This window comes from Sebastes umbrosus, chromosome 15 (assembly GCF_015220745.1).
Source record: "Sebastes umbrosus isolate fSebUmb1 chromosome 15, fSebUmb1.pri, whole genome shotgun sequence".
Taxonomy (NCBI): domain Eukaryota; kingdom Metazoa; phylum Chordata; class Actinopteri; order Perciformes; family Sebastidae; genus Sebastes; species Sebastes umbrosus.
In genome coordinates, this window is record NC_051283.1 from 32,371,963 (window position 1) to 32,384,462 (window position 12,500).

At 44.4% G+C, this 12,500-nt stretch overlaps 1 protein-coding gene across 2 annotated transcripts in view; it reads right to left on the reverse strand.

Annotated features, from left to right (window-relative positions):
- Positions 1–20: 20 nt before the first annotated feature.
- thsd7aa (thrombospondin, type I, domain containing 7Aa) overlaps positions 21–12,500 on the reverse strand; it is a 143,087-nt gene continuing 130,607 nt past the window's right edge. Inside the window, exons 25-29 of one of the 2 annotated variants that reach the window (XR_005210309.1) lie at positions 10,833–10,915; positions 7,293–7,506; positions 5,832–5,919; positions 830–2,326; positions 21–532 (exon numbers count right to left, since the gene is read on the reverse strand). Coding sequence is in view for 1 of the 2 variants with exons in the window: in XM_037795193.1 (XP_037651121.1) it covers positions 2,239–2,326; positions 5,832–5,919; positions 7,293–7,506; positions 10,833–10,915 (473 nt within the window). In the remaining variant the exon portion in view is untranslated. Of the gene's footprint in view, positions 2,327–5,831; positions 5,920–7,292; positions 7,507–10,832; positions 10,916–12,500 lie in introns of both variants that reach the window. The other variant, XM_037795193.1, reaches the window with a different exon arrangement.

Below are 12,500 nucleotides of genomic sequence, written 5' to 3' on the forward strand. Positions count from 1 at the left end.
TCTGAAGATACGACAACACGTTGAAATATTTCCCTTGTTTATTATCAGCAATTAGTCAAATACATATAAACAAAGAGTAGGAAAAGTCAGAGTTCATCAGCAACTGTGTTTCTCACAAGGTTATCAATATTATCAGCATCGCTGTCAGCGCTCCACATTCACGCCTCCAGGTCGTTTTTTTTTAGTTTCTATTTTTTTGCATAACAACTTGTGCCGTAAAAAAGGAAACACGTTATGATACAACAATAAATAATAATACAAAAGAAATATTTAGCACTTTATTTACAAGTCATATTCCAAGAGATATAAATTAAACATTCCGTCAACTCACGAGCAACAAAACCCCACAAAATATTAAACTGCCGTCGGCTGGCGATGACAGGAAGTCTCCTACTGATCAATCATGGTCTGATCACTTTGGGAAGTCTCCTACTGATCAATCATGGTCTGATCACTTTGGGAAGTCTCCTACTGATCAATCATGTTCTGATCACTTTGGGAAGTCTCCTACTGATCAATCATGTTCTGATCACTTTGGGAAGTCTCCTACTGATACATCATGTTCTGATCACTTTGGGAAGTCTCCTACTGATACATCATGTTCTGATCACTTTGGGAAGTCTCCTACTGGTACATCATGTTCTGATCACTTTGGGAAGTCTCCTACTGGTACATCATGTTCTGATCACTTTGGGAAGTCTCCTACTGATACATCATGTTCTGATCACTTTGGGAAGTCTCCTACTGATACATCATGTTCTGATCACTTTGGGAAGTCTCCTACTGATACATCATGTTCTGATCACTTTGGGAAGTCTCCTACTGATACATCATGTTCTGATCACTTTGGGAAGTCTCCTACTGATACATCATGTTCTGATCAGAACTGAGAGAGAGACAGGACATCTCAAGAATCTAAATCAACTTTTGGGTCATCAATCATTTGTATTTTTGCAGACTTGATGGTTTCTTGTTAGAGAAAACTATTAATGACTCATTTGTAACATTTGTAACCAAAGACCTGATGGCGTATAAAGGATAATAGATATTAAGCATTAATAAAATATCAGCTTTAATAAAGGTATTACTTGTAATTCATAACCCTTCAGACCGGGTGCTGTATAAGAAAGTGATATGAAAAGCTGTTTGGACCCGATTCTGGGTCCGGATACTTTGAAGGTGGGTCCTTCAAACCTGAGGACATGGGGGGGGGGATGTCCCAGAGACCAACGCTGGTGGTTCATTTGGACACTCCCTGTCAAAACGTCTTCAAATGGCCAGCGTGTTCTGCAGTCTGAGTCGATGATAGTAATGTCAATTAATAATTTACAAAAGTAAAATAGCATAACGTTGAGCTGCAGTCAGACAATCGTCAGAGAATAAAGTCGTAGTGGACGCGTAGCTGTACATCCTAGAAAGGTAAAGTCGAGACCACAGAAAAAGATCCTATGTACACTGAGCCCCGTCGTATCACACGCACTGGAAGAGGTAATAGAAGAGAAGTATTAACAAACATCGGTGAGTTCTGTTTGCAAAAAGAGTCTACTTTTTTACATTTCTAGCACAAGACTGTACACCATCTTGTATTGAGAGAGGCAGTTTCCTATGGCGAAGCTAGACGGACATACATATCATGCTGCACTAATATAGTGCAAAATTATGCCTGAAAACGGAGAAGAGAGAGGCAGGCAGAAGAGATGGAGGCTCTGGGAATCAGTACGGGTTTCTCTTCCTGTAAGATGGAACCAAGCCACGTCTGGATGTTCTCAGTGGGACAGAGGAGGACGAGCGTCCTGAGGACATGATCCCACTCAGCTGGGACAAAACTAACAAAAAGACAAATGAAGATTTGTGCTTTTGGAGCTAAATGGTAGTTTTGGGGCGACCCTCTCCGACAGCCGTGGCGTGGATGTTGCTGGCAGTAGTAGATGGCAGAGAAGCGAAGGCAAACTTCCAGAAGAAGATAAAGAATTCATGAAGGCTCTCGTGAAACAAAGTCTCAAAATGTAAAATCAAAACAAAGAGGCAGGTTAAATCAAGCCTGCTGATGGAGAGATGGATCCTGGTTGTTGAACTTTGAGGTTTCTCTTCCTGTCAGAATCCTCGTCTCCGGGGTGTCCACGTGAAGGTTGGACAACGCCCAGCGGCAGCTCTGACATCGACGGTTTCCATAGCAACCCTGTGTTGTCCCGTGGTAGGACTAATGTCTGTAGGTCGCTGCGGTCAGCGGGAAGACTTCTACATGTCGGCGTCTCCGTCGTAGGCCAGAGTCAGCGGCTTCAGTCGGTTGTTCATCTGCCGTCGCTGTGGCTTCTTTGGCTTTTTGCTGGAGAACAAAGAAAGAAAGAAAGAAACAGGGAGAAGATGTTTAGAGGATGTGATCTGATTTAACCTCTCCTAACCTTTAGCCTTCAGTGTGAGACGCATGAAGTCAGGATGTCTCCATGTCCCTGACTTGTTATGCACTATACCACTGTCTTTTCACTGACTCCAAATCACACATCATTTACATTTCAGTCATACATTTCCAATAACTGATTAGAATAGAAGAGAATAGCATGTTCAATTCGTCATTGAATTTGATCCATTTCACTGATGTATGAGAGACAAATTTGAACAAGTCCTCAAAAGCTAACAACAAGTAAGGGATAATGTACAGCTAGCAGATAATGGGATCTTCACGTCGGGGTGCAGCATCGCCCCGTTGGGGATTGGCCCCATCGGGGATCGACCCTGTCGGGGATAGATTGGCGCCCCGTCGGGGATTGGCGCCCCGTCGTATCACGATTCCAGAAACGCACAACGTCACCTGGTTAATGTGGTGAAATGACGCTAGCACTATATAACGGAATAACTTTCCATCAGCAAATAACATCTGGCAGAATGTTCATCCTGATGGGTTGAAGCCAGTTTCAGTTGTCTAAGTGTTTATTTTCATACTGTAGAGGAATGATTAGAAGAGGTTGGCTAAAAAAAATGAATTCAACATCTAGAACAAGTTGTAATACTTTGCAGAAGTGCATTAATGTACTAATGTAATGAAGTAGTGAAATGTGGGAGAGCCATGTTCAGTAGTCAGTGTAGACAGGTAATACAGCGGATATATGTTATAGATTTAAGGAATATACAACAAGACAAGTCAGCTGTTGTATTGTTCTGATTAGCTGTTAAATTGTAGACGTACTGTAGCAGCTTGAGGAAATATACATTATATACTGTTTCATATAATGCATTGAAATGAGACTTTAGGACAGTTACTTCATACAGTATGTTTAGATGAATGGTTTGATCCAGTTGAACTCATGAAAACAGAAACTGATGAGAATGACCGAGTGTCTGCATGGAACGTGTACGGAGGACCGCCAGATGGCAGCAGAGGGCAGATATTCCAGTGATGTCTGGCCTGCTGGGCGACTCATCCTGATGACTCATCCTGATGACTCATCCTGAGGCTGGAGAGCTGTTGGTATCCTGATAGTTGAACAGTGAGAACCTCTCAGGCTCGGCTATCATTAAAGGAAGACTAATAATAATTATATATAATTATCTCAACAGCATCATTTGAAATTTAATTTATTAGTTTGGAACTGAATTTCAATAAACTTGAAACTGAAAGTAATATATAAACAAAATATACAAAAATTACCAAACAAGTCATTAAAGTGTGTTTCAGAACGCTGAACCGTGGTAGTGACGCCGTGGTAGTGACGCCGTGATAGCGACACCGTGGTAGCGACACCGTGGTAGCACCGTGGTAGTGACGCCGTGGTAGTGACACCGTGGTAGTGATGCCGTGGTAGCGACGCCGTGATAGCGACACCGTGGTAGCGACACCGTGGTAGCACCGTGGTAGTGACGCCGTGGTAGTGATGCCGTGGTAGCGACGCCGTGGTAGCGACACCGTGGTAGCGACACAGTGATAGCGACAGCGTGGTAGCGACACCGTGGTAGCACCGTGGTAGTGACGCCGTGGTAGTGACACCTGGTAGTGACACCGTGGTAGTGACACCGTGGTAATGACACCGTGGTAGTGACACCGTGATAGCGACACCTTGATGGCGATGCCGAGGTAGCGACGCCGTGGTAGCGACGCCGAGGTAGCGACGCCGTGGTAGCGACGCCCTTATAGCGACGCCGTGGTAGCGACGCCGTGGTAGCGACACCGTGGTAGCGACACCGTGATAGCGACACCTTGGTAGCGACACCGTGGTAGCGACACCGTGATAGCGACACCGTGATAGTGACACCTTGATAGCGACACCGTGGTAGCGACACCGTGATAGTGACACCTTGATAGCGACACCGTGGTAACGACCTGTCAATCACCAGGTAGCCCCGCCCTAAAGCATTCCCTGCTTTATGGTCTATCTGACTCTAAATGGGACCATCATTTACTAAATGAACATAATGCTGTATTGAAGAAGACTTGAAACTAGAGATTGAGAACATAAACTCATGTTTACGATGTTTACTGAGGTCATAAATCAAGAGAGAAGTAGAAGCTAATTTTCTCATTGACTTCTATAGAACCAGAGGAGTCGCCCCCTGCTGGCTGCTAGAGAAGATGCAGGTTTAAGGCTTCACTGTTCAGACCCGGGTGTTGCCCCTTGGTCCAGACAAGTAACATCTTTAAATGCTACCAATCATATACCAAACCTCTAAAGTTCAGTGTGTCAGGTACGTGGTGTGTTGGATGGAAGCTGGACGGCGGCTCACCTCCTGGCAGTGATCCACGGAGGATTGGTGTTTACGGGCTCTGGATGTGTGTGTGTGAACGTCAGGCACAGTGAGTTAGTGTGGTGAGGCTCTGACTACGTGATGAGAGTTTCAAAGTGTGGTGGTGGTGGTGGTGGGGGTGTCAGTGACGGAGGCTGTGGTTGCTGTGATGGCGGAGGCTGTTGGAGCGCTGCCTCATATTGCTGCTGCTGGTGGTGCTGTTGGTGCTGTTGGAGTTGTTGGTGCTGTTGGTGCTGTTGGTCCTGTTGGTACTGTTGGTGTTGGAGTTGTTGGTGTTGGTGCTGTTGGTGCTGTTGGTGCTGTTGGAGTTGTTGGAGTTGGTCCTGTTGGTGTTGGTGCTGTTGGTTCTGTTGGTGCTGTTGGTCCTGTTGGTGCTGTTGGTCCTGTTGGTTTTGGTCCTGTTGGTGTTGGTGTTGGTGTTGGTGTTGGTGTTGGTGCTGTTGGTGCTGTTGGTGCTGTTGGTGCTGTTGGTTTTGGTCCTGTTGGTGTTGGTGTTGGTGTTGGTGCTGTTGGTCCTGTTGGAGTTGTTGGTGTTGTTGTCCGTGCTGCTGTAACTCGTCCTGCTCTAGTTTCTGGCATGCAGGACAGGTGTACGGCTCTGAGTCGCTGTTCGGGTCCATCCAGTAAACCCCGTCTGAGGGGGACTCGGAGCTCGACTTGCAGCGAAGCCAACACCCATAATAACTGAGCGGGCGTTAGGGGGGAGGGGAGGGGAGTATGAGGATGAATGTGGAGAGAAAGAAAACAAAGAAAAGAAGAAATGAAGGAGAAATGATGAAGGGACTCAACGTAACATAAAGAATGAAATGAAGTGAATAAATGAATAACCAGGCCGTGATGTAACGGACGTCACACCTCATTAAATACCATTTGTTAAAATAATAAACTGGCTAAATAAATCAGGAAAGTTCATCAGTTTACTTTCATCAACTGTGTTTTCCTCATTTCATTTGTAAGAGTTCTTCACTTTATGAATATTTACTATATTAACATCTAAACATTGTGACCTCCGTTACATCACTGGATGCAGGTGATGAACGGAACAGAACACACAGAGACAGACGGGGACATCAGAGCTGGTAGATATACGTTACCATGCTAAGTACGTCATGGAGATGATGAAGACGAGCAGAACAAACGCTCCTGCTGCTACTCCGTAGACCCAAGTCTTCAGCTTCCCATCTGCACAGACAATCACACACACTTACCATCAATACACTGTAGGGACATATATACAGTATATATACACAGTATATACAGTATATACTGTTTATATACAGTATATAGAGTATATACTCTATATACTGTATATACAGTTTATATACAGTAAATACAGCACATATACAGTATATATACTGTATATATACTGTATGTCATGCATGTCCTTGTGTGAGCTGAAGGGGGCGGTAGAGTTCAACACATCATTGAGAGCCTGTCGGTCAGTGAATCATCAATAGAACAATAGAAGACCTTTAACAACATGTAGAACGTGTTATTCTACTGGAACACCTTCATCTCTAAACATGTGAATGAGAACAGAGATAAAAACACACTGTCACATGTATGAGCTGTTTTTATTATACTTATTATAATTTACACTATTTAAACATGCTGGAGATAACAGTCCCTTTGTCTTTTTTAATTCCATTTATATAATAAACTAACGATGGTTGCTTATCGTCGTATTTCCTTCTCCTCTTTTCATCTGTTCTTTCTTTCTTTACAAGTTTCAACTGTTTCTCCTGTTCCCTCCTTCATTCCTTGTTCCTCCTTTCTTTCCTCTTTTTATTTTCTTCCTGATTTTCTTCTTCTGTTCCCTCCTTTATTCCTTCTTCCCTTTCTTTTCCCTTTCAGCCCCCATTTCTTCTTTCTTTCCTTCTTCCTGTTTTCGTTCTTCTCTTTTGTCTTTATCCTGGATTTTCTTCCTTTTCCCTTCTTTATTCATTAATTCATTTACCCTTTCTTTCTTTCTTTCTTTCCTTCTTTCTTTCTTTCTTTCTTTCTTTCCTTCTTTCTTTCTTTCTTTCATTCTTTCTTTCTTTCTTTCTTTCTTTCCTTCTTTCGTTCTTTCCTTCTTTCTTTCTTTCTTTCTTTCCTTCTTTCTTTCGTTCTTTCTTTCCTTCTTTCTTTCTTTCCTTCTTTCTTTCTTTCTTTCTTTCCTTCTTTCCTTCTTTCTTTCTTTCTTTCTTTCATTCTTTCTTTCTTTCTTTCTTTCTTTCATTCTTTCTTTTTTTCTTTCTTTCTTTCTTTCTTTCTTTCTTTTTTCCTTATTGCTGTTTTCCTCCCTTCCCTCTGTCATTTCCTAATTGTGTGTTTTTTTCCCCTCCTCCTCCCTTCATCTTGTCTTCTTGTTTCCAGTCTTCAGGTGATGTTCTTTGTCTCAGTGTGTCCTGCTGCCGTCTCCATGTGTGTCTGATAGACGCCACGAGAATCCACCGTTTACTCTCATTTCTATTCTGCTTCTACGGTTCATCTTAACATCACAGTTCACCCTAATACTGTAAAAACATGTGTTCCAGCTGTTCCAGAGGTCAGACGGTGCTGAGGTGTGTTACCTGGGCCGAAGGGCTGCAGGAACCAGGTGCGTCCGGCCCGTCCCGGCGAGCTGGCTGCAGGCTGGGTTGGGTTGAAGGCTCGGATGGTTTTGACGTCGGCCCGGTTGTCCCCCGCGGTGGGGATCTCCAGCACTGGGATGACCCTACACTGGTCCAGCATGCCATCAGACGTCATCACCTCGGTGTAGCCCTCCTCACAGCCGCACACCCCCGTCTGACAGGGAGGAGGAGGAGGAAGAGGAGGAGGAGGAGGAGGAGGGAGAGTTAACACAATGACATGGATAAATCAGCCTTGTACTTCATAAGCCATCTGCAGTCACCACAAACACAAACGTTCTGCTGAACCTCTGATGTTGTTCTGGAACAGCAGAGTCCCTGTTTCCCAGTAGAGGACTGTAAAGCCCAACGTCTGTTCTAATATTTTAGTGATCTAAATATGCCTTTAGAGCGAGGCCCTTCTGGAGGTTTCTAGTGGTGAGGCGAGGAGGAAGTCTCTCCCGTACGCCGAGCGTGTTGAAGAGCTAAGGTAACAGACGTGATAACGTCAATGTGAATGGATCTCTGTAGAGCATCTGTTGTTAGAGCAGCGTAGGTCATCTGGAGCTCAGCCAGTGTGTAGAGTGTGTGTGTATGTGGGAAGTGAGTGGTGAAGCGAGAGAGAGAGAGAGAGAGAGAGAGAGAGCCCTACACGCCATCAAATTCTACAAACACCTAAAAACAAGTGAGACTTGGAGAAAATAGAGTCATCAGCATAGAAGCTGAGTGCATGTCACAGCCTGAGAGACAACAACAACAACAACACATCTGTCTTTTATTTACTCCTCTACTTCATGGTTTTATTTATTTATTATTTTTTTATATATATACATTTGATATTACAGTATATTGTTGTTAATTGTTTTTTATTTGTTTGTTTGTTTTATTGAAACAACAGACATAAATTATTTCTGTATTGTTTTCCACCATTTCCATGTTCTTTTTTAAATATCTATATATTGTAATTTGCTTAATGAATTGTCTATATGTGTATATATATGTTTTTGTTTTTATTTTGTTCTTTTTTATTATTATTATTATTATTGAATTGACGCTTTGGCAATATTGTTCACCTAACAGTCATGCCAATAAAGCAAATTGAATTGAATTGAATTGAATTGAATTGAGAGCACGGCAGCAAGTAAGGAAACGTTAACAGAGTTTGGTTTGTCCGTTCTGGGCTACCGTAGAAACATGGCGGAGAGCATCTTTAACGAACAATGAACACATCGGTGTGGAGGCTGTTAGTGTTCATGTTCAGATGGAATACAGATACAGTAGAGCATCTTTAACAAACAGCGGAGCACCTCTCTCTGATAAAGATGTGATTTATTTGTTCAATCTCATTATAAAATCAGCTCAGTAACACGACTGCAGTCTGTTCTGTCTGACAGGGCGTGTGTGTGCGTGTGTGCGTGTGTGTGTGTGTGTGTGTGTGTGTGTGCAGGGAAGCCTCCCCTCCTCCACATCTCTCTCTCTCTCTCTCTCTCTCTCTCTCTATCCATCACCCTGCAGGGGGTCCCGGCTCCCGACTCTCTCTGGAGGATAATCGTCCTCAGAAAGCCGACCGTGTAAACAGACCAGCAACAGACAGAGCAGGAGACCAGGACATGATCATTTACATCTCCTCAAGGAGAGACGTGTGGCTCAGCACCGTCTTATAATAATGAGTTATACATATATATATATATATATATATATGTGTGGGTTCAGTCTCTGGAGGGTGCTGCTGTAATGTTCATACAAACTCATCTCATCCTCCAGACATCCAGCTTCTTTCTCTGAATCACACAACCTCCTCCTGCTAAAACAAACACTGTTCTGTGGTTCTATAGAGCCTGGTGGCGTATAGATTTATAGATTTATAGATTTATATATTTACGTTGTGAACATCTCCTCCTCACGAGGGCTGGGTATCATTATTGTTTGATGGGTGCCAATATCATATTTCAGTTTTGGTATTAAAACTACAGCGATTCTTTTGTCAATACTTGAGGTTGAGGAATAAAATGGTCTCAAATAAGCAATTAGCTGTAAGATTAATCAGAACTATGGATATGAACTCAGCTGTGTGAACAACCAACACAATGAGGCTCTCGTTGAGGAGGCCGCTGCTCGTGTCCTGAGTTACGTTACCAGCGGTCTGATTAACACGTTGAGATGAGAACGTGTTGCTGATGTCTGTTCAGTGTTCTTCTTCTGATAACTTTGGTTTTAATCAGTTATTTCATGCTATAGAAAAGGGGCGGGACATCATGATTGACAGCTGCTCTGAGTGGAATAACCGTCACCAGTCTGTGTAATATAGAAGATATTAGATCATGAATGTAGTTTTAGAGTATACTGTATTTAAAGGTGCCGTGTGTGTGATTTAGTGGCATCTAGTGGTGACGGTGCAGAATGCAACCAACTGAAACCAAAGTCTGTCTGCCGGAACAAAAACTGTGACGTTCTGAGCTGTTGTAGAAACCGGCTCCATGAAGACATGAAGACATGAAGACATGAAGACATGAAGCAACTGGCCGTTCTCTATTCATTCATTACTATCAGGTGATTATATAGTATTTTCTTTGTGTCAGCTTCGTGACTGACCGGACACCTGTCCAGCGTGAACCCCACCCCTCGGATCGCCCCCCGAGACCCTCGACAGGAGAAGTGCTGGAGCATTTCTTTCAGTGTATTCTGAGTCGCTCTGTTTAAAGCAGGTTTTCTGTGAGTCTCTGTTTGGCTGCTGTTTATTTAGCAGCTGTTCTTTAACCTGCGGAGCTTCAGTCCAGGCGTGTTCACAGGGGATTATGGGAAAAAGCTTAACAACAGGTGGCAGCACCAAGTGAGTTAGATGATTGTGTTTTCTTTCCTCTCTTTTCTACTCCCCTTTTTCTGTTTCCTTAAACTATCCAGATGCTCTGCTTTCAACCCAGCGGGGGGTCTGAGGCTCAATCTGGCCTTCAGCGCACCTTCTAACACTCACAGACATACTGGACGTCTACACACACGGGGCTTTGTACTGGACGTCTACACGCACGGGGCTTTGTACTGGATGTCTACACGCACGGGGCTTTGAACAGACGATTCATTTCTAACATGGCTGAACGATGTCGGAGAAACATTTCTGTTTCACTCAGAAACACATCTTAGACTGTAGCAGCTACAGCAGGACACGGCTTACTGCGCACCCGCTTTCACACAGAGACACAGAGACACACCAAGAGACACCAAGAGACACACCAAGAGACACAGAGACACACCAAGAGACACACCAAGACACACCAAGAGACACACCAAGAGACACCAAGAGACACACCAAGACACACCAAGAGACACACCAAGAGACACCAAGAGACACCAAAAATATGTCGAGAGACTGCAAGAGAAGCCAAAGTCCATTTAGCATTTCCACTCCCTGTTCACACAGCTTCACAGGGAGCACCATGAAGCTGAAGACTGGATTTGACCACATACTGTATGTATTCAGTATTCGTCACGGCTCTGTCCAGAACTCACCTCTGTGCACAGCGAGCGTGGCTTGGTGCAAGGCGGGTCACAGGATCGGTCAGCCATCGGCTTGGCTGTCAGCGGGCATCCACCTGAGGAGCAAAGGTCAAAAGGTCATCTGGTGTTCTGTCAATCTAAGATGTCAGAACCAGTTCCAGACCTTTCTACTCGTAGTCAATCAATAACAATATTACAGTCTAGCAACAGAATCAAATAATCCATGAAGAGGAACGATGGTGTCCCAGTTTCCTCCTGCTGGAGGCGCTGAGTGTTACAAGCAGCTGCAGCATCTCTGTTCCTGTCTCTCTCACATTGAGCTCAGTACAACAGGTTCTGGTACTAGAATCATTTCATAACTGGCTCAGTTTGAAAAGCACTAAAAAATACACTCCAATCCCTCAACTGATTAAGGCACTTGATTTTAATTCATCCTTCAGCAGACACACTGAAGGCTGAGAGCATCCAGAAGTGGATTAATACCCATGAAAGATGATTTATTTTCCCTTTAAGTGACGATTCACTGCGTTTTCCTGTAACAGCACTGAAGCTCTGGATGATCACATGTTTACTCTGTTCAAGTGTTTTTAACAGCACCTCAAGTACACTGCTGCTGAACTTCTTCTATTCTGTATTTACAGTATGAATACAGAGTATGAATTCACGGTGTAGTTGTGGGTTGCAGGTTTAGTATCGTTTGGTAATCACGTTCATCTGCTGAGTCGTACAGTCTGTGGAGTAAAGAGTATGTGTTCCCACTGTGGATGAAATGAGCTGGATAACGTAGACAGACAGCACCAGTGACACTGATCCAACCAGCAGACATTCAGAGAAAACACATGCCCACAAAAACATGGTAATCTATCAGAGCGTCCTGAATATTTATGAGGTGGCATGCTCGGGGAGAGAGCTCGCTATGAATATTCATGAGGGGAACGCCACTGCTTGCACGCAGGAAGAAAGAAAGAAAAAGACGCAGCGTGCCAATCAGAGCAGCCGTAGATAGACACACCATCTGGAGACGTTCCTGGTTCACCTGAACTCAGAGTGTCGTACACGCTCCCCAACCCAGAGATACCTCACGGCTCCAGGCCTGTATGAGGTAGGAGCCGGACGTGGCTCCAGGCCTGTATGAGGTAGGAGCCGGACGTGGCTCCAGGCCTGTATGAGGTAGGAGCCGGACGTGGCTCCAGGTCTGTATGAGGTAGGAGCCGGACGTGGCTCCAGGTCTGTATGAGGTAGGAGCTGGACTTGGCTCCAGGCCTGTATGAGGTAGGAGCTGGACGTGGCTCCAGGTCTGTATGAGGTAGGAGCTGGACGTGGCTCCAGGTCTGTATGAGGTAGGAGCTGGACGTGGCTCCAGGCCTGTATGAGGTAGGAGCTGGACGTGGCTCCAGGCCTGTATGAGGTAGGAGCTGGACTTGGCTCCAGGCCTGTATGAGGTAGGAGCTGGACTTGGCTCCAGGCCTGTATGAGGTAGAAGCTGTAAATAACTGCAGACGCCGTGACGAGAGGAAGTCATTCTTCCAGACCAAACGGTGCTTTGTGGAACTGAACAATACTCTCAGCGCTGAGCTTAACCCTGACATGTGATGGACATCGATAATGGGATTAAACTTTGACTGTGGCACTGCTACAGATTAAAACCTCATCTGTTTACAGTTTTCTGGAATTTGAGGT